General features: G+C 37.8%; 1 protein-coding gene across 1 annotated transcript in view; it reads right to left on the reverse strand.

Annotated features, from left to right (window-relative positions):
* Positions 1-23,985, reverse strand: part of galnt9 (polypeptide N-acetylgalactosaminyltransferase 9) — a 149,060-nt gene that overhangs the window by 102,279 nt on the left and 22,796 nt on the right. Inside the window, exon 3 of the mRNA XM_037531864.1 lies at positions 11,878-12,058. Coding sequence (XP_037387761.1) covers positions 11,878-12,058 — 181 coding nt within the window. The remainder of the gene's footprint in view (positions 1-11,877; positions 12,059-23,985) is intronic.

The following is a 23,985-nucleotide window of genomic DNA, read 5'->3' on the forward strand; positions in this document are numbered from 1 at the left end:
TTGCTATGTTGTTCCAGGTGGTTGCTAAGGTATGGCTAGGCCTATGAGATGTTTTGCCGGTGGTTGCTAAGGAACTGCTAGGCCATTACTGAGGTGCCCCAGGTGGTTGGTAATGTGTTTCTATAGCACTGATATGATTTCCCAGGTGGTTGCTAATGTTTGAGTGCATATATATGCACATATGCTAGAATGTACTTAATGTCCGTGAGGGTCAGTGCGAGAGACGTTTTGTGTTGCATCATTCGTAGCAGTCAAATCTGAACCTTTTCACTTCTGAAACACATTTTCTACAGAAAAATCCCAGTTGAACAAACACTGTATGAAAACTGAACATGTGGTCGGTCTCAAAAGTAAAAGTGCTCTATTCCTCTGATCCTGCAAAGTTAAGTTCTCACTAGTAAATGGCACAAAAAAGGCAACGAGGAGTAAAGCCAACCGTAAAGCAGACGTACCAGGCTAAGTATACGACCACATATGAAAGTGGCTCAGATCTGATTTGAAAATATTAGAATATTTGTGTTCACACAGCTAGGAAAACGGAGTGAGGCAAAAAGTCACAATGAAGCTGGTGCACCATTTAAGGTGGAACGAAAAATATTCAAATAAAGGCTCAGGCGCCACCAGAATATAACCACTGCGCCATTTAAGGTAGACTGGCAAAATTGGAATGAGATTCAAGTGGTTGGTTAGTGTAGTGGGTAACACCTCTGCCTTCTACACTGTAGACTGGGGTTCAATCCCCACCTGGGCAAACACCCTACACTACACCAATAAGAGTCCTTGGGCTCTCCTAACACCACCTTGGCCTGCCAGTGTAAAATGATCAAATTGTAAGTCGCTCTGGAGAAGAGCGTCAGCCAAATGCCGTGAATGTAAAAGTAAAAAGTCTGATTTTGTTCCAAAGACCAGAAAAATGAAGCATCCTGACACAGATCGTGAAAATGAGGCTATATTGCTGCCGTATCATCCCCCCTGAGCACAGCTTTGACTTTATTACGCTGAAATAAACATGCGCTGTCCCAGTGAAGCCTCTTTTGTGCTGCTGCCCAAAGCAATGAGAAATTATCCCAGTTACAGTGACGGCGGAGGAAATGTCATTCAAAGGCGTTTTATAACTCTCCCTTAACAGCGCATAGTTTCAGCAAACAAAGCAGCCAAAGAGGCGTTTGATTGATAGGGGCTTTAATGCGGTGGGTTTTGTGCCGGCTCAGCGTGATGGTATTATTCTCCCTCCCGCTGATCCCCCTCCAGCCCCACCAACAGAAACCCCCATACTGCACACACTGATTTATATGCAACGTGCATTTTCATAGAAAAGCTGCTCAAATATATATATAAATATCAGCGGACAGAAAAGCAGGAGGATGGAAGGTCATGAATTTTGATAGAAAATGAGAATTTACACCGATCAGGCATCATCAGCACCTCCTTCCTTCTACGCTCACTGTCCACCTTATCAGCTCCACTGACCGTATAGCTGCTCTCTGTAGTTCTACAGTTACAGACTGTAGTCCATCTGTTTCTCTGATACTCTGTTACCCTGTTCTTCAGTGGTCAGGACCCCCATGGACCCTCACAGAGCAGGTACTGTTTGGGTGGTGGGTCATTCTCAGCACTGCAGTAACACTGACTTGGTGGTGGTGTGTTAGTGTGTGTTGTGCTGGTGCGAGTGGATCAGACACAGCAGTGCTGCTGGAGTTTTTAAACACTGTGTCCACTCACTGTCCACTCTATTAGGCACTCCTACCTCGTCGGTCCACCTTGTAGATGTAAAGTCAGAGACGACAGCTCATCTGCTGCTGCACAGTTTGTGTTGGTCATCCTCTAGTCCTTCATCAGTGGTCACAGGACGAGAATGATCCATCACCCAATTAGTACCTGCTCTGTGGGGGTCCATGGGGGTCCTGACCACTGAAGAACAGGGTGGTCTACAGTCTGTAATTGTAGAACTACAGAGTGAAATGACTGAAGTGCTTTAAATTTGCTTTGCATGTTAAATGCAATTACATAAATCCTGAAATAGTTACGAAATTCTTTACATTCACATTTTAGAGATTTGCTTCCAAATCCTAAACAAATCTTTTGATTTGGTTCGTGTCTGAAATTCAGACTATTTTTCTGTTTGGTTTCAATTTTCAAAAATGTTTGGTTGTTTGTAAGCAGCTGCGTGTGGACACTCAGTCTAGTCTAATAAATCTGATCTAAGCTAATTCACCGTGCTGCGCGAACAAACACAAAACAGACACACTGTGACTCGGATATATCAGAGGAAACAAACGACTGATGGTTCTTGTGCTATTCAGTGACGCTGTGCTGAACGAGGGTCATATATCAAAGAGAAACGACCCTCATTTTCCAGATCCTTCCAGCCATCAAAGGCCTTCAAACACTGACTCCCGTATTACACTGCAATTAAACACAGGTCCTTCAGTTGGTCAGCAGGTTGAATCGACAAAAACACCCTCAGACCTCAGAAGGTTAGTAGCAGTCACTGACGTACCGCAGGAGTTCTGAAGAGTTATGAAGAGCCTGAATATGTATATTTTAATAACATGATCCCACTCAGTCAGGATTAAACTATAATCATCTTACATAACGTCCTTTTCAATGCGGAGGAACAATATGAAGATGCTAATTATGCTGATTCCTGATTTAGGTACATTATTGAACTGCTTTATTGCATTTGTTGGTGTATATAACAGCAGGCCTCGGTGTTATTATGGGCTGAGAGTGTGGAAGTCAGTGATCTGAACCCTGGAATGGAAATGTGATCTCTTGTGGATCATGTGTCTGTTTACAGAGTCGTGAACAATCCCGTTTACCTGCAATACAAACGGGAAGCGTTACTGCCAGCATGCGCAGCCCGACATGCGGCCTAACGGTTTATGGATGCAGAATAATTCAAAGCATATGCTGTATTTTTCATAGTAGATAGTACATAATTTATAATAAATAGGTTAGGTGGGTGTTTCTAATAAAGTGGCCAGTTAGTGGGCTCACAAGACAGGTGTTTCTAATAAAGTGGCCAGTTAGTGAGATCACAAGACAGGTGTTTCTAATAAAGTGGCCAGTTAGTGGGATCACAAGACAGGTGTTTCTAATAAAGTGGCCAGTTAGTGGGATCACAAGACAGGTGTTTCTAATAAAGTGGCCAGTTAGTGGGATCACAAGACAGGTGTTTCTAATAAAGTGGCCAGTTAGTGGGATCACAAGACAGGTGTTTCTAATAAAGTGGCCAGTTAGTGGGATCACAAGACAGCTGTTTCTAATAAAGTGGCCAGTTAGTGGGATCACAAGACAGGTGTTTCTAATAAAGTGGCCAGTTAGTGGGATCACAAGACAGGTGTTTCTAATAAAGTGGCCAGTTAGTGGGATCACAAGACAGCTGTTTCTAATAAAGTGGCCAGTTAGTGGGATCACAAGACAGCTGTTTCTAATAAAGTGGCCAGTTAGTGGGATCACAAGACAGGTGTTTCTAATAAAGTGGCCAGTTAGTGGGATCACAAGACAGGTGTTTCTAATAAAGTGGCCAGTTAGTGGGATCACAAGACAGGTGTTTCTAATAAAGTGGCCAGTTAGTGGGATCACAAGACAGGTGTTTCTAATAAAGTGGCCACTAAGGATTAAGGAGGTGGACGGTGAGGGGAAATGTGAAGCGGTTCGTTGAAAAGACGAACGTGTGCTGACCACTCAGACAAGTTTCTGAGAAAAATCAACAGCTTCAGTTACCGATGCTTCTTCTGAAAGGAAAGGTCAGCATGAACTATTCCAAGAAACTCGCTCCGCTCTCGGCTGAACTCGCGCTTTTCCTCTTATCCGTCTGTTCTTCACAGCAGTGAGAGTGCTGCGTCGCCAGTCCTCCTCCGCACAACGTACAGCCCCACTTTCTAAATATAAATCCCATTATGGATGACCATTAATATTCCAGCGCGGTTTCTATGCCCTTTTTCCAGAGTAAAAAGAAAAAAATCTGGACTTTTATTGAATTATTAACATCTTCCATGTATCAACATGATGTGAAGAGTCAAAGCGGCTCCTCCTCGTTCTCCGTACTCTCCCCATCGTTCTTGCTGCACTCTGACCTACGGACTCGGAGGTCCTCATGTGTGGGATTATACCATCATACAATTCATTTATATTCTTTTCCCGGGTGAACCACAGCTTGGATCACATTCACGGTGCTGAGGGCTCTTACTGTGACCCCACTGAAGCTGAAATTACAGAATAATAGTAATATAAACCAGCTTTACCCTCTTCAGGCCTCAACGTACTTCTTGCGTGACGAAACTCTCGAAGGTCGTGTGAAGCCGAAAGCGCCTTTGTGAGCTTTCAAGCTCGGATACTTTTTGCGGTGTCGTTATGCCTGTCGCTCCACTAGGCGGCGCTATGCCATTTTATGACGATCAATGACTACTGAAAAATGATTATATTACAGTTTTAACTATGGCGATGTGTGAGTCCAGAATACTGGCACCTTTTAAGGTGGAACGGGAAAATTCAAACACGATGCTGACGAATAGGGAGCCAACTTCTGCCTCGTCCTCTCGAACCTAAATATATGATAAACTGCATGTTGTGGAGCTCAGTGCTATGGAATAACAGACGTGACCTATTACATTTAGGAGGTATTAATTGCTTATTTAACAAATTCATGTTTAACTGTAAAATACTGGTGTCTGGGCCAAAACACTCAGCATAGTTCTTGCGAAATGAAGCTCAAAGTTGTCCATCTTTGCTTCACGACGTGCCTCTTTTTTTACCGACTTATCACAGGCTTTGTCGTGTAGTGCCGTTGTCCGTAGTTCGCCGATCTGCCATGTGTGCGATGTCTGCGTTTGTTCGTCTTCACCGCAATTTTGTTCGCTGAAGCCTTGTGAACGTCGTCTCCGCAAGAAGTACGCTGACCCATAATTAACCCCCCCCTCAAATCCCACGCTGACCTGCTCCATCATTGTTCCAGGCCCGAACACGCTTACATCATCATGACGTGAGTTCTTCTGTTGTGTCCACACAGCACAGCGTAGTTCACGACTGTGCTTCATTTGCGGCCTATCTGGAGACGACAGAAATACGTCTTTACACCGTCCTGTCGTGGCTCCACAGCTGAATCAGATCAGCAGGTACTAATAAAATAATCCTCCTCTACAGTAAAATAAAGCTCTGCTGATCCTTCAACACAGTTTAACAGTAAATGGTCTTAAACGCTGGAGTTAATGTAGAACTGCTGATTCACCCTTTAACCCTGAAGATCAGCGCAGACGGCTGGTCACCATAGCAACACAGACGACAGACTCGCCCAGCTAGTAGCTATGAAACGGCAAAGAGAGAGATTTAAGACGGACATCGATAATTTGGAGACGGATGGACTGATTAGTGTTTATAGTCACTCCAGCTGGTTTCCTGATATGTTGAAGTCGTGAAGCTGAAGTCGCTTCTCATTCACCAGATTCTCATTCAAATTGTCTCATTCCACCTTAAATAGTGCAGCAGTTACATTCTGGAGCCTCAGGCACCGTTTAAGGTGGAACGGGAAAAAATCGAGCAAGAGGCTGGAGAACGAGAAGCGACTTCAGCCTCGTACAAAGTCGAACATTGAGAGACATTTTACAGGAAACTGCTCTACTTTTGAGGAGGTTTCCTGCTGGAGATGCGAGAAAAGCAGCTGTAGCTGAGCTGAAGCTGAAAGCAGAGCAGAGTCGGTCTGTGATTTCGTTTATATTATCATTGTTCCCTGTTCTAGGACGTCGGCACACACTGAGACACATTTACAGCCAAGATGGTAAAACTGAAATCTTGTGGCTCCCAAAGTGGTTTAACTTTTATTAGAGGAAAAAAAAAAGTTTCTTCTTAACATTTGGGTTGTTACCTCCAGTCTAGTGTGAGTACACCCTGAAACTCTGAGGGTCCATCTGAGGGTCCACACTTCAGTTCCTCTCTCTCATAATTACACAACTTACTCGTTTTAAAGTAATTGCTTAAATTGTTAAACAGTTCTCATTTCAAAATCTGAAAAATGAAGCAAAAATCTACCAAAGCCAATAAATTAGTGAGTTCACTTCATCTCAAGGGTAACATCATTAACACACAGCGACTGTTTCACTTTATTTCCCACAGACTTTGAGCACAGCCCAGCCAATTAGATATTACCATATTAAATAACCTGTTTTTTAGTTGTTACTACACCCTGAGTCATTCACAGTGGATACTACACAATCCATATCGTATATTCTAAGTAATTTTAGTAGTTATTAAATAATTTATAGTAAACTCATACAAAAGATGGTTCTTCAAGGGTTCCTTTGGCTAAGCCAATTATTCTATACAGAACCACTGAACCAAAGAACAATTCGTATGCTTAAATTCTTTGCATGGTGAAATGGTTCTATAGAGCACCAAAAAGGGTTCTGCTACAATGTCAAGCTTGTAACAACAGAAGTGGTTCTTCAGACTCTTGGAGAATGTGATGAATAGGGTTCTATAAAGCACTAAAAAGAATTCTGCATTTGCTACAAACATGACATTAACAATAGCAGAACCCTTACTGGTGCTACATGGAACTCTTTTCAAAAAGGTTCTGTACAGAACCATCTATAGCACATTCTCCATCAACCTGAGGAACCATTTTACCAGGCAAAGGATCATTTGAGTACATAGGAGGTTCTTTGAGTGTTAATGGTTGTACGGAGAACCACTATCTTTACTAAAGAACCATTAAAGAAACATTTTACAAGGGGGTAAGTACTAAATAATTAATATAAATAAAACACTTACTGAAGGATTTAGAGTAGATATTAAATCATTTCTAGCAGTTACTGAGTAATTTATAGTAGATATTAAACCATTTCTAGCAGTTACTGAGTAATTTATAGTAGATATTAAACCATTTCTAGCAGTTACTGAGTAATTTATAGTAGATATTAAACCATTTCTAGCAGTTACTGAGTAATTTATAGTAGATATTAAACCATTTCTAGCAGTTACTGAGTAATTTATAGTAGATATTAAATCATTTCTAGCAGTTACTGAGTAATTTATAGTAGATATTAAATCATTTCTAGCAGTTACTGAGTAATTTATAGTAGATATTAAACCATTTCTAGCAGTTACTGAGTAATTTATAGTAGATATTAAATCATTTCTAGCAGTTACTGAGTAATTTATAGTAGATATTAAATCATTTCTAGCAGTTACTGAGTAATTTATAGTAGATATTAAATCATTTCTAGCAGTTACTGAGTAATTTATAGTAGATATTAAACCATTTCTAGCAGTTACTGAGTAATTTATAGTAGATATTAAATCATTTCTAGCAGTTACTGAGTAATTTATAGTAGATATTAAATCATTTCTAGCAGTTACTGAGTAATTTATAGTAGATATTAAATCATTTCTAGCAGTTACTGAGTAATTTATAGTAGATATTAAATCATTTCTAGCAGTTACTGAGTAATTTATAGTAGATATTAAACCATTTCTAGCAGTTACTGAGTAATTTATAGTAGATATTAAACCATTTATAGCAGTTACTGAGTAATTTATAGCAGATATCAAATCATTTCTAGCAGTTACTGAGTAATTTATAGTAGATATTAAACCATTTCTAGCAGTTACTGAGTAATTTATAGCAGATATCAAATCATTTCTAGCAGTTACTGAGTAATTTATAGTAGATATTAAACCATTTCTAGCAGTTACTGAGTAATTTATAGTAGATATTAAATCATTTCTAGCAGTTACTGAGTAGTTTATAGTAGATATTAAATCATTTCTAGCAGTTACTGAGTAATTTATAGTAGATATTAAACCATTTCTAGCAGTTACTGAGTAATTTATAGCAGATATTAAATCATTTCTAGCAGTTACTGAGTAATTTATAGTAGATATTAAATCATTTCTAGCAGTTACTGAGTAATTTATAGTAGATATTAAATCATTTATAGCAGTTACTGAGTAATTTATAGTAGATATTAAATCATTTCTAGCAGTTACTGAGTAATTTATAGTAGATATTAAATCATTTATAGCAGTTACTGAGTAATTTATAGTAGATATTAAATCATTTATAGCAGTTACTGAGTAATTTATAGTAGATATTAAACCATTTCTAGCAGTTACTGAGTAATTTATAGTAGATATTAAATCATTTCTAGCAGTTACTGAGTAATTTATAGTAGATATTAAACCATTTCTAGCAGTTACTGAGTAATTGATAGTAGATATTAAATCATTTATAGCAGTTACTGAGTAATTTATAGCAGATATTAAATCATTTATAGCAGTTACTGAGTAATTTATAGCAGATATTAAATCATTTATAGCAGTTACTGAGTAATTTATAGTAGATATTAAACCATTTCTAGCAGTTACTGAGTAATTTATAGTAGATATTAAATCATTTCTAGCAGTTACTGAGTAATTTATAGTAGATATTAAACCATTTATAGCAGTTACTGAGTAATTTATAGTAGATATTAAACCATTTCTAGCAGTTACTGAGTAATTTATAGTAGATATTAAACCATTTCTAGCAGTTACTGAGTAATTTATAGTAGATATTAAACCATTTCTAGCAGTTACTGAGTAATTTATAGTAGATATTAAACCATTTCTAGCAGTTACTGAGTAATTTATAGTAGATATTAAATCATTTCTAGCAGTTACTGAGTAATTTATAGTAGATATTAAATCATTTCTAGCAGTTACTGAGTAATTTATAGTAGATATTAAACCATTTCTAGCAGTTACTGAGTAATTTATAGTAGATATTAAACCATTTCTAGCAGTTACTGAGTAATTTATAGCAGATATTAAACCATTTCTAGCAGTTACTGAGTAATTTATAGCAGATATTAAATCATTTCTAGCAGTTACTGAGTAATTTATAGCAGATATTAAACCATTTCTAGCAGTTACTGAGTAATTTATAGCAGATATCAAATCATTTCTAGCAGTTACTGAGTAATTTATAGTAGATATTAAACCATTTCTAGCAGTTACTGAGTAATTTATAGTAGATATTAAATCATTTCTAGCAGTTACTGAGTAGTTTATAGTAGATATTAAATCATTTCTAGCAGTTACTGAGTAATTTATAGTAGATATTAAACCATTTCTAGCAGCTACTGAGTAATTTATAGCAGATATTAAATCATTTCTAGCAGTTACTGAGTAATTTATAGTAGATATTAAATCATTTCTAGCAGTTACTGAGTAATTTATAGTAGATATTAAATCATTTCTAGCAGTTACTGAGTAATTTATAGTAGATATTAAATCATTTCTAGCAGTTACTGAGTAATTTATAGTAGATATTAAATCATTTCTAGCAGTTACTGAGTAATTTATAGTAGATATTAAATCATTTCTAGCAGTTACTGAGTCATTTATAGTAGATATTAAACAATTTCCAGCAGTTACTGAGTCATTTATAGTAGATATTAAACAATTTCCAGCAGTTACTGAGTAATTTATAGTAGATATTAAACCATTTCTAGCAGTTACTGAGTAATTTATAGCAGATATTAAATCATTTCTAGCAGTTACTGAGTAATTTATAGTAGATATTAAATCATTTATAGCAGTTACTGAGTAATTTATAGCAGATATTAAATCATTTATAGCAGTTACTGAGTAATTTATAGCAGATATTAAATCATTTATAGCAGTTACTGAGTAATTTATAGTAGATATTAAACCATTTCTAGCAGTTACTGAGTAATTTATAGTAGATATTAAATCATTTCTAGCAGTTACTGAGTAATTTATAGTAGATATTAAACCATTTATAGCAGTTACTGAGTAATTTATAGTAGATATTAAACCATTTATAGCAGTTACTGAGTAATTTATAGTAGATATTAAACCATTTCTAGCAGTTACTGAGTAATTTATAGTAGATATTAAACCATTTCTAGCAGTTACTGAGTAATTTATTGTAGATATTAAACCATTTCTAGCAGTTACTGAGTAATTTATAGTAGATATTAAACCATTTCTAGCAGTTACTGAGTAATTTATAGTAGATATTAAATCATTTCTAGCAGTTACTGAGTAATTTATAGTAGATATTAAACCATTTCTAGCAGTTACTGAGTAATTTATAGTAGATATTAAACCATTTCTAGCAGTTACTGAGTAATTTATAGTAGATATTAAATCATTTCTAGCAGTTACTGAGTAATTTATAGTAGATATTAAATCATTTCTAGCAGTTACTGAGTAATTTATAGTAGATATTAAATCATTTCTAGCAGTTACTGAGTAATTTATAGTAGATATTAAACCATTTATAGCAGTTACTGAGTAATTTATAGTAGATATTAAATAATTTCTAGCAGTTACTGAGTAATTTATAGTAGATATTAAACCATTTCTAGCAGTTACTGAGTAATTTATAGTAGATATTAAACCATTTCTAGCAGTTACTGAGTAATTTATAGTAGATATTAAACCATTTCTAGCAGTTACTGAGTAATTTATAGTAGATATTAAACCATTTCTAGCAGTTACTGAGTAATTTATAGTAGATATTAAACCATTTCTAGCAGTTACTGAGTAATTTATAGTAGATATTAAACCATTTCTAGCAGTTACTGAGTAATTTATAGCAGATATTAAATCATTTCTAGCAGTTACTGAGTAATTTATAGTAGATATTAAATCATTTCTAGCAGTTACTGAGTAATTTATAGTAGATATTAAATCATTTCTAGCAGTTACTGAGTAATTTATAGTAGATATTAAACCATTTATAGCAGTTACTGAGTAATTTATAGTAGATATTAAACCATTTATAGCAGTTACTGAGTAATTTATAGTAGATATTAAATCATTTCTAGCAGTTACTGAGTAATTTATAGCAGATATCAAATCATTTCTAGCAGTTACTGAGTAATTTATAGTAGATATTAAACCATTTCTAGCAGTTACTGAGTAATTTATAGCAGATATCAAATCATTTCTAGCAGTTACTGAGTAATTTATAGTAGATATTAAACCATTTCTAGCAGTTACTGAGTAATTTATAGTAGATATTAAATCATTTCTAGCAGTTACTGAGTAATTTATAGTAGATATTAAATCATTTCTAGCAGTTACTGAGTAGTTTATAGTAGATATTAAATCATTTCTAGCAGTTACTGAGTAATTTATAGTAGATATTAAATCATTTTTAGCAGTTACTGAGTAATTTATAGCAGATATTAAATCATTTCTAGCAGTTACTGAGTAATTTATAGTAGATATTAAATCATTTCTAGCAGTTACTGAGTAATTTATAGTAGATATTAAATCATTTATAGCAGTTACTGAGTAATTTATAGTAGATATTAAATCATTTCTAGCAGTTACTGAGTAATTTATAGTAGATATTAAATCATTTATAGCAGTTACTGAGTAATTTATAGTAGATATTAAACAATTTCCAGCAGTTACTGAGTCATTTATAGTAGATATTAAACAATTTCCAGCAGTTACTGAGTAATTTATAGTAGATATTAAACCATTTCTAGCAGTTACTGAGTAATTTATAGCAGATATTAAATCATTTATAGCAGTTACTGAGTAATTTATAGTAGATATTAAATCATTTATAGCAGTTACTGAGTAATTTATAGCAGATATTAAATCATTTATAGCAGTTACTGAGTAATTTATAGCAGATATTAAACCATTTCTAGTCAGAGCTGAATAATAAGATGATTAGATAATGGAGTGGATGGATGCGTCTGATGCTCCGTCTGACGCTGCGTCTGATGATGCGTCTGACGCTGCGTCTGACGCTGCTGTGGTACAGGGGGTCTACAGTAGCGCTGCCGCTGCTCCTCTGCAGGGACAGAGTGCGTTTTTTTCTGAAGTGTGAAAAACAGCAGGACTCACTTTTTGGGCCTGTAGTCCGGAATGTTCCTGTCCAGTGAGATGCGGTCACTGAGCTGGGCGTTATAGCCATATTCCTCGTATTTCCCCTCGGCCTCCCGACTGTCCTCCCCAAGAGTGGCAGCTGCTCCGCCCTGACCGAGCCCACCTGGACCCTCCACCAGACCCATCGGCTTAGCCAGACCTGAAACAGAGAGAACGACCGTGCAGATGAAGCAGGGCTCCGCTGTAGAGCCGTGACGGTGCTGAAACCATAAAGGGAAGTAAAACATTACGGATTCACTGCAAACAATAACCGTTTATTTTACTACCAAGTTTCAGCAAATTTATTTGTGCTTAATTTGAAATTTTTACTCAAATAATGAAACTTCTGATCCCAAAATACTTAAAATATAAAATTAACAGTTTATTTAAGTTAAAATTATACGGAGACCTGCTGGCGACATCCTGTGTAAGTAAACATAATGCAACTTAGTAAGGGGTGGGAATGAGATGATTAAGTCATGGAAATGACTTAGTAAAGCATGGGAACGAGATCCTAATGCATGGCCACGACTTAGTAAGCCATGATCTCCTTCCCACACCTTACCAAGTCATGACACTTTATTTTTATACAGGATGTCACCAGCCGGGCTCCGTAAATTAGACTGGAGAGATAAATTTCTTTACTTATTAAAGTGCGTTTATTTCCTAATAGCTCATTTTGAAATCTTGCTGTTTCCACTGAGCTTGAAAAGAGACATTGTTCTCTTTTGATGCAGCTGCAAGCTTTTTTAATGCAGACGGTGGCGTGAATTAATTTCCTACATAGAAAACTGGAAAAGTTCATATTTACAACAAACTGAGAATGACAGCCTCACATTTCATAAATGAGCCCATTTCAATTGAAACCTACACATGTAGTTTAACTAGATTCTAAAAGAAGGCATTACAAGAATTTCAAAGTTCAAAAAAATAAAAAATAAAAAAGAATAGTCCATCCATCCATCCATCCATTTTCAAAGCCGCTTCTCCGTCAGGGTCGCGGGGAGAATAGTCCAAAGTAACATTTGCAAATATTAGCTCTTTGGTTAAATGTCTTCTTTGAAAAGTTGAATTAATTTTAAAAAATTATTAATTTTAATAAAATGTCAGTTTCATTAAAAATAAGTACACCTACTTAAAACACTAAACACTATAAAACTGGCCCGACAGATCGACCTAAAAAAGTGACTTCGTGTGGTAACAAGTAAATGAACTAGTTTTATTCAGCCGAAATAAAAACGTTGAAAGATTCTTTCTGTCTGTGTCATTTTTGAGATGAATGATATCAGCTTGGTTGCTCGTTACCAAACGAAGTAATGATTTTAGGTTAATCTGATGACCGATTTTTACAGGGTAGTTTATTATATTCATTTAGAGTATTTTTACATTTATAGTATATATATTTATCCAACATTTGTCAAATTTGATTGAAGTAAAATGAGTTTCAGCCTCCAGGTCAATCAACATTTCAGAGGTCAAAAATTCATCATTATACACCAATCAGGCATAACATCATGACCACCTCCTCATTTCTACACTCACTGTCCACTTTATCAGCTCCACTGACCGTATAGCTGCACTCTGTAGTTCTACAGTTACAGACTGGAGTCCATCTGTTTCTCTGATACTCTGTTACCCTGTTCTTCAGTGGTCAGGACCCCCATGGACCCTCACAGAGCAGGTACTGTTTGGGTGGTGGGTCATTCTCAGCACTGCAGTAACACTGACGTGGTGGTGGTGTGTGAGTGTGTGTTGTGCTGGTGTGAGTGGATCAGACACAGCAGCGCTGCTGGAGTTTTAAACACTGTGTTCACTCACTGTCCACTCTATTAGACACTCCTACCTTGTTGGTCCACCTTGTAGATGTAAAGTCAGAGATGATACACAGTTTGTGTTGGTCATCCACTAGTCCTTCATCAGTGGTCACAGGACAGCGACACACACACACACACACACATCAATGACCATTCCTTTCCTTTTGAATATTCAGGATGAATAAAGGACAGCGGTGAAGGACCTGACTCATGATGCAGAGCCTTTGAATATTTTTTCCTTTCTAAGTAGCCGTCATCCAATTTCACGACTGGAGATCTGAATCTGGTGGACGTTCTCTCTTTTCTAAAGTACAGGACAGTGAATAAAACAGAGCCATTACAGATTCTCTTTCATTTTGACATTTAAAGTAGCAAAGTGGGTACGTGAGCGTGGACTTATTAAAGATGGGAGATAAAACCATTATCAATCACGACACGGTGAGTAAAGGAGATCGAAGCACTGCAGCCTCAGACCTCTGTCACTTCAGTGAGCTAAAAATGTTCACTCCCAATATTCAGGGCTTACAGACTGAAGTGTATTATATTTAAGATCTATAAAACATAAATATGTGCTTCAATACTGTCTTACTCGCCATTTAGAGTCAGTTATTCATTCAGTCTAATGAGAAACTGTAGAACAGACTTGGTTTATATCACAATACCTACATTTAGAGTCGGTTATTCATTCAGCCTAACGAGAAACTGTAGAACGGACTCGGTTTATATCACAATACCTACATTTAGAGCCGGTTATTCATTCAGTCTAATGAGAAACTGTAGAACAGACTCGGTTTATATCACAATACCTACATTTAGAGTCGGTTATTCATTCAGTCTAATGAGAAACTGTAGAACAGACTCGGTTTATATCACAATACCTACATTTAGAGTCGGTTATTCATTCAGTCTAATGAGAAACTGTAGAACGGACTCGGTTTATATCACAATACCTACATTTAGAGCCGGTTATTCATTCAGTCTAATGAGAAACTGTAGAACAGACTCGGTTTATATCACAATACCTACATTTAGAGTCGGTTATTCATTCAGTCTAATGAGAAACTGTAGAACAGACTCGGTTTATATCACAATACCTACATTTAGAGTCGGTTATTCATTCAGTCTAATGAGAAACTGTAGAACGGACTCGGTTTATATCACAATACCTACATTTAGAGCCGGTTATTCATTCAGCCTAATGAGAAACTGTAGAACGGACTCGGTTTATATCACAATACCTACATTTAGAGTCGGTTATTCATTCAGTCTAATGAGAAACTGTAGAACGGACTCGGTTTATATCACAATACCTACATTTAGAGTCGGTTATTCATTCAGTCTAATGAGAAACTGTAGAACATACTCGGTTTATGTCACAATACCTACATTTAGAGCCGGTTATTCATTCAGTCTAATGAGAAACTGTAGAACGGACTCGGTTTATATCACAATACCTACATTTAGAGCCGGTTATTCATTCAGTCTAATGAGAAACTGTAGAACAGACTCGGTTTATATCACAATACCTACATTTAGAGTCGGTTATTCATTCAGTCTAATGAGAAACTGTAGAACAGACTCGGTTTATATCACAATACCTACATTTAGAGTCGGTTATTCATTCAGTCTAATGAGAAACTGTAGAACGGACTCGGTTTATATCACAATACCTACATTTAGAGCCGGTTATTCATTCAGTCTAATGAGAAACTGTAGAACGGACTCGGTTTATATCACAATACCTACATTTAGAGTCGGTTATTCATTCAGTCTAATGAGAAACTGTAGAACGGACTCGGTTTATATCACAATACCTACATTTAGAGTCGGTTATTCATTCAGTCTAATGAGAAACTGTAGAACGGACTCGGTTTATATCACAATACCTACATTTAGAGTCGGTTATTCATTCAGTCTAATGAGAAACTGTAGAACGGACTCGGTTTATATCACAATACCTACATTTAGAGTCGGTTATTCATTCAGCCTAATGAGAAACTGTAGAACGGACTCGGTTTATATCACAATACCTACATTTAGAGCCGGTTATTCATTCAGCCTAATGAGAAACTGTAGAACGGACTCGGTTTATATCACAATACCTACATTTAGAGTCGGTTATTCATTCAGCCTAATGAGAAACTGTAGAACGGACTCGGTTTATATCACAATACCTACATTTAGAGTCGGTTATTCATTCAGCCTAATGAGAAACTGTAGAACGGACTCGGTTTATATCACAATACCTACATTTAGAGTCGGTTATTCATTCAGTCTAATGAGAAACTGTAGAACGGACTCGGTTTATATCACAATACCTACATTTAGAGTCGGTTATTCATTCAGTCTAATGAGAAACTGTAGAACATACTCGGTTTATGTCACAATACCTACATTTAGAGCCGGTTATTCATTCAGTCTAATGAGAAACTGTAGAACGGACTCGGTTTATATCACAATACCTACATTTAGAGCCGGTTATTCATTCAGTCTAATGAGAAACTGTAGAACAGACTCGGTTTATATCACAATACCTACATTTAGAGTCGGTTATTCATTCAGTCTAATGAGAAACTGTAGAACAGACTCGGTTTATATCACAATACCTACATTTAGAGTCGGTTATTCATTCAGTCTAATGAGAAACTGTAGAACGGACTCGGTTTATATCACAATACCTACATTTAGAGCCGGTTATTCATTCAGTCTAATGAGAAACTGTAGAACGGACTCGGTTTATATCACAATACCTACATTTAGAGTCGGTTATTCATTCAGTCTAATGAGAAACTGTAGAACGGACTCGGTTTATATCACAATACCTACATTTAGAGTCGGTTATTCATTCAGTCTAATGAGAAACTGTAGAACGGACTCGGTTTATATCACAATACCTACATTTAGAGTCGGTTATTCATTCAGTCTAATGAGAAACTGTAGAACGGACTCGGTTTATATCACAATACCTACATTTAGAGTCGGTTATTCATTCAGCCTAATGAGAAACTGTAGAACGGACTCGGTTTATATCACAATACCTACATTTAGAGCCGGTTATTCATTCAGCCTAATGAGAAACTGTAGAACGGACTCGGTTTATATCACAATACCTACATTTAGAGTCGGTTATTCATTCAGCCTAATGAGAAACTGTAGAACGGACTCGGTTTATATCACAATACCTACATTTAGAGTCGGTTATTCATTCAGCCTAATGAGAAACTGTAGAACGGACTCGGTTTATATCACAATACCTACATTTAGAGTCGGTTATTCATTCAGCCTAATGAGAAACTGTAGAACGGACTCGGTTTATATCACAATACCTACATTTAGAGTCGGTTATTCATTCAGTCTAATGAGAAACTGTAGAACGGACTCGGTTTATATCACAATACCTACATTTAGAGTCGGTTATTCATTCAGTCTAATGAGAAACTGTAGAACATACTCGGTTTATATCACAATACCTACATTTAGAGCCGGTTATTCATTCAGCCTAATGAGAAACTGTAGAACAGACTCGGTTTATATCACAATACCTACATTTAGAGTCGGTTATTCATTCAGTCTAATGAGAAACTGTAGAACGGACTCGGTTTATATCACAATACCTACATTTAGAGTCGGTTATTCATTCAGTCTAATGAGAAACTGTAGAACGGACTCGGTTTATATCACAATACCTACATTTAGAGCCGGTTATTCATTCAGTCTAATGAGAAACTGTAGAACGGACTCGGTTTATATCACAATACCTACATTTAGAGTCGGTTATTCATTCAGTCTAATGAGAAACTGTAGAACGGACTCGGGTTTATATCACAATACCTACATTTAGAGCCGGTTATTCATTTCATTTCAAACTGTTAGGGTGAAACAGGTTTAGAAAGGTTTTCTTTTACCATCACAAATTTTCAGTGTTAACTGGCTGAATGTGTTGTAAAAGCTCCACAGTGCTAAAATTATAGCTAGAACCTGTTTAAGTATAATTTATTAAGCTGCTGAAGTACATATCTACTTACTATTCAATGACAAACTCGATTACAAAAAAAAGTTGGGGCACTGTGTGAAATTCCAATAAAAACAGAAACTAGTGAGGAGTGTTTGACCTGTACTACAATGAAAGCAATATAAAAATAATACATGACGTTTTCCCTCATGAACTTCGTTTTTTTGTAAATACATGCTCATTCCTACTTTGACGCTGCAACACCTTCCAAAACAGTTGGTGCAGGAGCAGGTTTACCCCTGTGTTACCTCGCCTTTCCCGTTAATGGCACTTAATCATTTGGGGACTGACGACACAAAACTGACCTCGTTTTGAAGACTAAACATCTTGCTACTCTTCCGTTAAAAGGTCTTCAGCTGTGCAACCATACAAACCATCTTTGTTGTACTTTGCACGTTTTCAATGGGATTTTAATTCTGGACCGCAGGCCGATCAGTCCAGCACCCTGACTCTCCGTTTACACCGCCTTGCTGCTTGGCATGTCATGTTGAAATAAACATGGACAAACCTGAAAAAGACGTCATCTAAAAAACAGCACGCTGCTCCCAAATGTGTTCAGTGTTAATGGTGCTTTCATAGATGTGCAAGTTACCCACTAGTACCCCATCACACCATGACAGACGCTGGATTTAGAACTTTAAGCTGGTAACAATCTGGTCTTTCTTTGGCCCGGAGAACACAACGTCCATTATTTCCATACACAATCTCAAGCCCAGAGAACTCGGCAGCGTTTCTGGACATCACTGCTATGCAACTTCCACTGTGCAGAGTACAAACTTAACCTGCATCTGCAATGGACTGAATTTATTAAAGTGTTCCCGAGCCCATGTGGCGATCTCCACCACAGCAACACGTTAGCTCTTAATGCAGTCTGAGGGGTCGATTCATTTGTGGTTCCCAGCCTTTTCCTTGACGCACAGAGATTTCTCCAGATGCCCTCAATGTTTAGATAATACTGAATAATTCACAGTATTTACCCAGTAAACCACAGCAGATACTGATTAACACAGTAGATACTGAATGATTCATAGTAAATGCTGAATAATTAGTAATACATACTGAGTGGAATCAAAGTACATACTGAATTGTTCGTAGTAGTTACAGAATAATTTGTATTAGCTACTGAATAATTAATAGTAGATACTGAATCAGTTATAGTAGATGCTGAACAGCCCATAGTCATAACTAAATAATTCATACTAGATACTGTAAAAGATGCTGAATCACTCAGAGTAGATATTCCATAATTCATAGTAAATACTGAACAATGTGTATTATTTACTGAAAGGATATTTGGGGGAGATAAAGTCAGGAGTGTGAGTTGGTATTGTGGGTTTTCTTATATTTTGTTCTCATAATTTTGTATTATATAATGTCTTTTTTAATATTACTCATAGGTTTACCGCCCCAGGACTAGGTATATATCATCTATTTAGCTAAAACCCGTGTAAGACGTCTTCTCTTTTGGGATTAATGTATTTTGTGTGTGGTCCCGGTCAAAGTAAACACAATAAACAAACAATAATATGATTTAAGACCGATAAAACTTAAAATGAGTAATTGAGAAAAGAAAGACTGCAGTTTGAGGGGATAAGGAATCAGGCCAGATGGAATGGGACTGCGAGTGAGGCCTTTGGATCCGACACCAGCTGCATGCTCAGCTTTCCGAGTCTCAGATCTGAAGCCCTGTTAGAGACACACGACTGACGAGCTGCAGAAACACTTCGCTCACGCCGTCACGACTTAGTCTGGCTTTACGCGCTGAAACATTATAGCAGCTGGAAACTTACATGAAAGTAAATTTCACCTGCATTGTGTTAGGTAAAGCCTCCTTCTCGGTGGAAACAGCCACGAACGGCTCAACTCTGGGAACCAGGTTTAACAAAACAGCCAAGAAGATAAATGCACCACAATAATAATAATAATAATAATAATAATAACAATAATAATAATAATAATAATAATGTCAAACCATATGATTTCAACCTAATGACACCAATCAGCACAACATGGTCTACTGGACGTTAGTGAACGTTCATTTTTGTGGGCAGTTCAAATATCGGCACGCCTCCCTTCAGTCCTGTAGTCCGTCTCGCCCAGGACCTCCAACATCATGTGACATCTCGTCTACAGCATAACAAGCCATGGTCACCCTCATCCTTACTGTGTTGAGTATTAAGTGGTTACACCTGAATGCACTTACCACCAACCCTTATAAACTGTTTGTTCTAGAGCAGAGGTCACCAACAGGTGGACCATGGTCAGAGTTTGGACCCAGGGTCTGTCCTATGCGGACCTGGACCTGTAGCCGATAAACTATGGAGAATTATTGAATTCTCCTGTTTTAATCAGCGTAGGTTTTCTAGCCTTTATGGTAACTTCAGCGGCCAGAGACTCTCAGACCAATCACATGCGCTGTAAATATCACATGTGAGCCAATCAGATCTGGCATTACGATGAGCTCTGAGATCGAGTGAGTGACGCCACACAGGGGACTGAGTCATGATGTAAGTTAGAGATTATGGAAATTTTCTCTAACTGGACCTTATTGAATTTTAATCAAATACCCCTGAGCTAGAAAAAGGTGAGAATATAGAGAGTATTCACAGAGAGAGGGAAAGGAGAGTAAGAGGTGGAGAGAGATAGAGAGAGATAGAGAGAGGGAGAAAAAGGGGGAGCGAGAGAGAGACGAAGAAAAAAGAATGAGAATGTTTTATCTGAATCATGTAACAGACGTTATCATGTATCGGGGCTTGTGTGCATCAGTGTTGCAGTGACTCTTTCAGTACAGAGTCCTCCATAGAGCCGCCGCTGTTTTAGATTCCTAACAACCAACCGGAACACTGCTTAGACTACAGCTTGTATTCACGCTCAGTAACATATATAGCGCCTCCAGCAAAAGACAAGAGTGAAAAAATTGGTTCCACTTTACTGTAAATCAAAGCATGATTGGTTGATTCCTCCATCACTTCCTAATTACGGTCATAGGTAAGGTGAAACATGTAAGGCCTTCAATCCAGCTCCTGAAGTCCTAACCAATGGGAGAGCTCGCTTGGCTGTATCTGCCTGGATACTACAGAGAAAACAACCCTGACTGGATCATTTTCAGTTGGGCAACTCAAGATTTTAACCTTTGAATTTTAGACAATTTTCAGGTTTTTTATTAACAATTACTCACTGCAAAGCAAGACACGGCACTATAGCCATCCAGTTTACATTCTTCTTCCTATTTCTTACGTTTCTGCCGAAGTTTTGTCCGCCAACCTGTCAGGCAGTTTGAGATATGGACACTGTTCCACCGCCAGAATGTTCGGTAAGATTGGGAATGGTACGATCTATGCAGCTTTTTGATTGGACATACAATTTTTACAATCATCGTTAAATGGTGATATTTTTTCCCCTTAGGAATGAATAGGATGCAAAAGTTTGAAAAAAAGAAAAGGAAAAAAAAACAAAAAACAAAACAAAAAGCACCCATCATGACAGATAGCAACCCCTTGGCAACCACCTAGGATACCATGGTAACTGTCTCGCAACACACTAGCAACCACCTGGGAAACCATACAACCACATAGCAACATCCTAGCAACCATTTGAGATTCCCTAACAACACACTCACAAACTACCAACACACTAGCAACCACCTGGGATACCATACAACTAAAATGCAACATCCAAGTAGCTATTTGGGATAACATAGTAGCCCCTTAGCAATCACGTGGGATACCATACGACCACCTAGCAACCATCTGGGATAGCAACTGCTTAGCAACACCCTAGCAACCACTACGGATACCATAGTGATGCTGGCATCTATCTATCTGTGCTGACCACTGTACTGACCAAGTTCTTCTTTTGGACCTCATTCCGTCAGTTGTGATCAGTAGGCTGATGTCACTGAGTGGTATCATCAATGGTTCAGACAGGTGGTTTCATGGACGTTCTGCAGGTATACGAAAGGAGAGTTGAAATGTGGAGTCATGAACAGGTCTGCACTCCAAGGGATTAAACAAATGCATTCAATATCTGACAATATATTTCATGGCAACCACTAATAAACAGAAATTTAATACAGCCTCAAATTTCTGATGGATAAACAGCTCAGAGTCAGACGGTCGCAGGTTCTGAGATTTAATGTCAGAAGAGTGAAGTAGAAATGTGGTCATAAAACAGGCGAGGTCAAGAACCTGGCGGCACGGTGGCGTGGTGGGTAGCGCTGTCTCCTCACAGCGAGGAGGGTCTGGGTTCGATTCCCCGGCCGGGCGACCGGGGTCCTCTCTGTGTGGAGTTTGCATGTTCTCCCCGTGTCTGCGTGGGGTTCCTCTGGGTTCTCCGGTTTCCTCCCACAGTCCAAAGACATGCAGTCAGGCCAATTGTGTAAAATGATCAAATTGTAAGTCGCTCTGGAAGAGAGCATCAGCCAAAAGCCGGTAATGTAATGTAAAGAACATAAACAACCTGAGAAAAGGGACGTAAGAAGAGAAGAGTAATCAAAAATGAGCAGGGCTCCAAACAAAAGTGACCAAAAACAAAGCAGACAAGAAAATATCAAAGACTGACTCAAAGAGTCAAAAAAGGCAAACCCTGTGTCCAGCAGCTAAAACCCTCAGACAAACAGCAGCAATACCTCACAAACAAAGTCTAGAGCAGAAGTCTTTAATTCAAATTTGACAAGATCCAGTTAGAGAGAACTTCCTCAGGCGAACATCCGGAACATCTTACTGACCTGCATCACAGTCAGCGCCATGTACTGTTTACTGAAGTAGCCGAGTAGGAATATCAGCACCTTTTACAGTCGACAGCTGAACATCAGATCAAATAAAGTCCAGTTCGGTCAGATTTCACCAACATTTACTGAACATCGGATCAAATAAAGTCCAGTTCGGTCAGATTTCACCAACATTTACTGAACATCAGATCAAATAAAGTCCAGTTCGGTCAGATTTCACCAACATTTACTGAACATCAGATCAAATAAAGTCCAGTTCGGTCAGATTTCACCAACATTTACTGAACATCAGATCAAATAAAGTCCAGTTCGGTCAGATTTCACCAACATTTACTGAACATCAGATCAAATAAAGTCCAGTTCGGTCAGATTTCACCAACATTTACTGAACATCAGATCAAATAAAGTCCAGTTCGGTCAGATTTCAACAACATTTACTGAACATCAGATCAAATAAAGTCCAGTTCGGTCAGATTTCACCAACATTTACTGAACATCAGATCAAATAAAGTCCAGTTCGGTCAGATTTCAACAACATTTACTGAACATCAGATCAAACAAAGTCCAGTTCGGTCAGATTTCACCAACATTTACTGAACATCAGATCAAACAAAGTCCAGTTCGGTCAGATTTCACCAACATTTACTGAACATCAGATCAAATAAAGTCCAGTTCGGTCAGATTTCACCAACATTTACTGAACATCAGATCAAATAAAGTCCAGTTCAGTCAGATTTCACCAACATTTACTGAACATCAGATCAAATAAAGTCCAGTTCGGTCAGATTTCACCAACATTTACTGAACATCAGATCAAATAAAGTCCAGTTCGGTCAGATTTCACCAACATTTACTGAACATCGGATCAAATAAAGTCCAGTTCGGTCAGATTTCACCAACGTTTACTGAACATCAGATCAAATAAAGTCCAGTTCGGTCAGATTTCACCAACATTTACTGAACATCAGATCAAATAAAGTCCAGTTCGGTCAGATCTTTTCTCTCTCTCTCCCTCCCTCCCTCCCTCTCTCAGTCATCAGAGCAGATCACCCCCCCAGTAAACTGTAGTGATGAGTCAGCAGCTCTGAGTCGGATTCAGTAACAGAAATGACTCTCCAGGGTTTTTCTCAGAGCTCACTCTCGCTCTCACTCTCTCTCACTCTGTCTCTCTCTTTCACTCTCGCTCTCTTACTCTTGTTCACTCTCACGCCATCTCTCTTTCGCCGTCTCTCTCTCACCATCTCACGCTGTCTCTCTTTCACTCTCGCTGTCTCATTCCCTCGCTCTACTCTCTCTGTTCACTCACTCTGTATCTCTCTTTCTCGCTCTCCCTGTCTCTCTGTGTATCTCTCTCTCTCTGTCTCTCTGTCTCTCTGTCTCTCTGTCTCTCTGTCTCTCTGTCTCTCTCTCTCTCTCTCTCTGTCTCTCTCTCTCTCTCTCCTGCAGTGAGTTTAGTAGCCTCTGCTAAAACAAGCTCAGCTTGCTCCGTCGGCACAATCAGGACCCTCCAAACTGCTCTACACTCATCACAC

The sequence above is a fragment of the Pygocentrus nattereri genome, chromosome 20, assembly GCF_015220715.1.
Source record: "Pygocentrus nattereri isolate fPygNat1 chromosome 20, fPygNat1.pri, whole genome shotgun sequence".
NCBI lineage: Eukaryota > Metazoa > Chordata > Actinopteri > Characiformes > Serrasalmidae > Pygocentrus > Pygocentrus nattereri.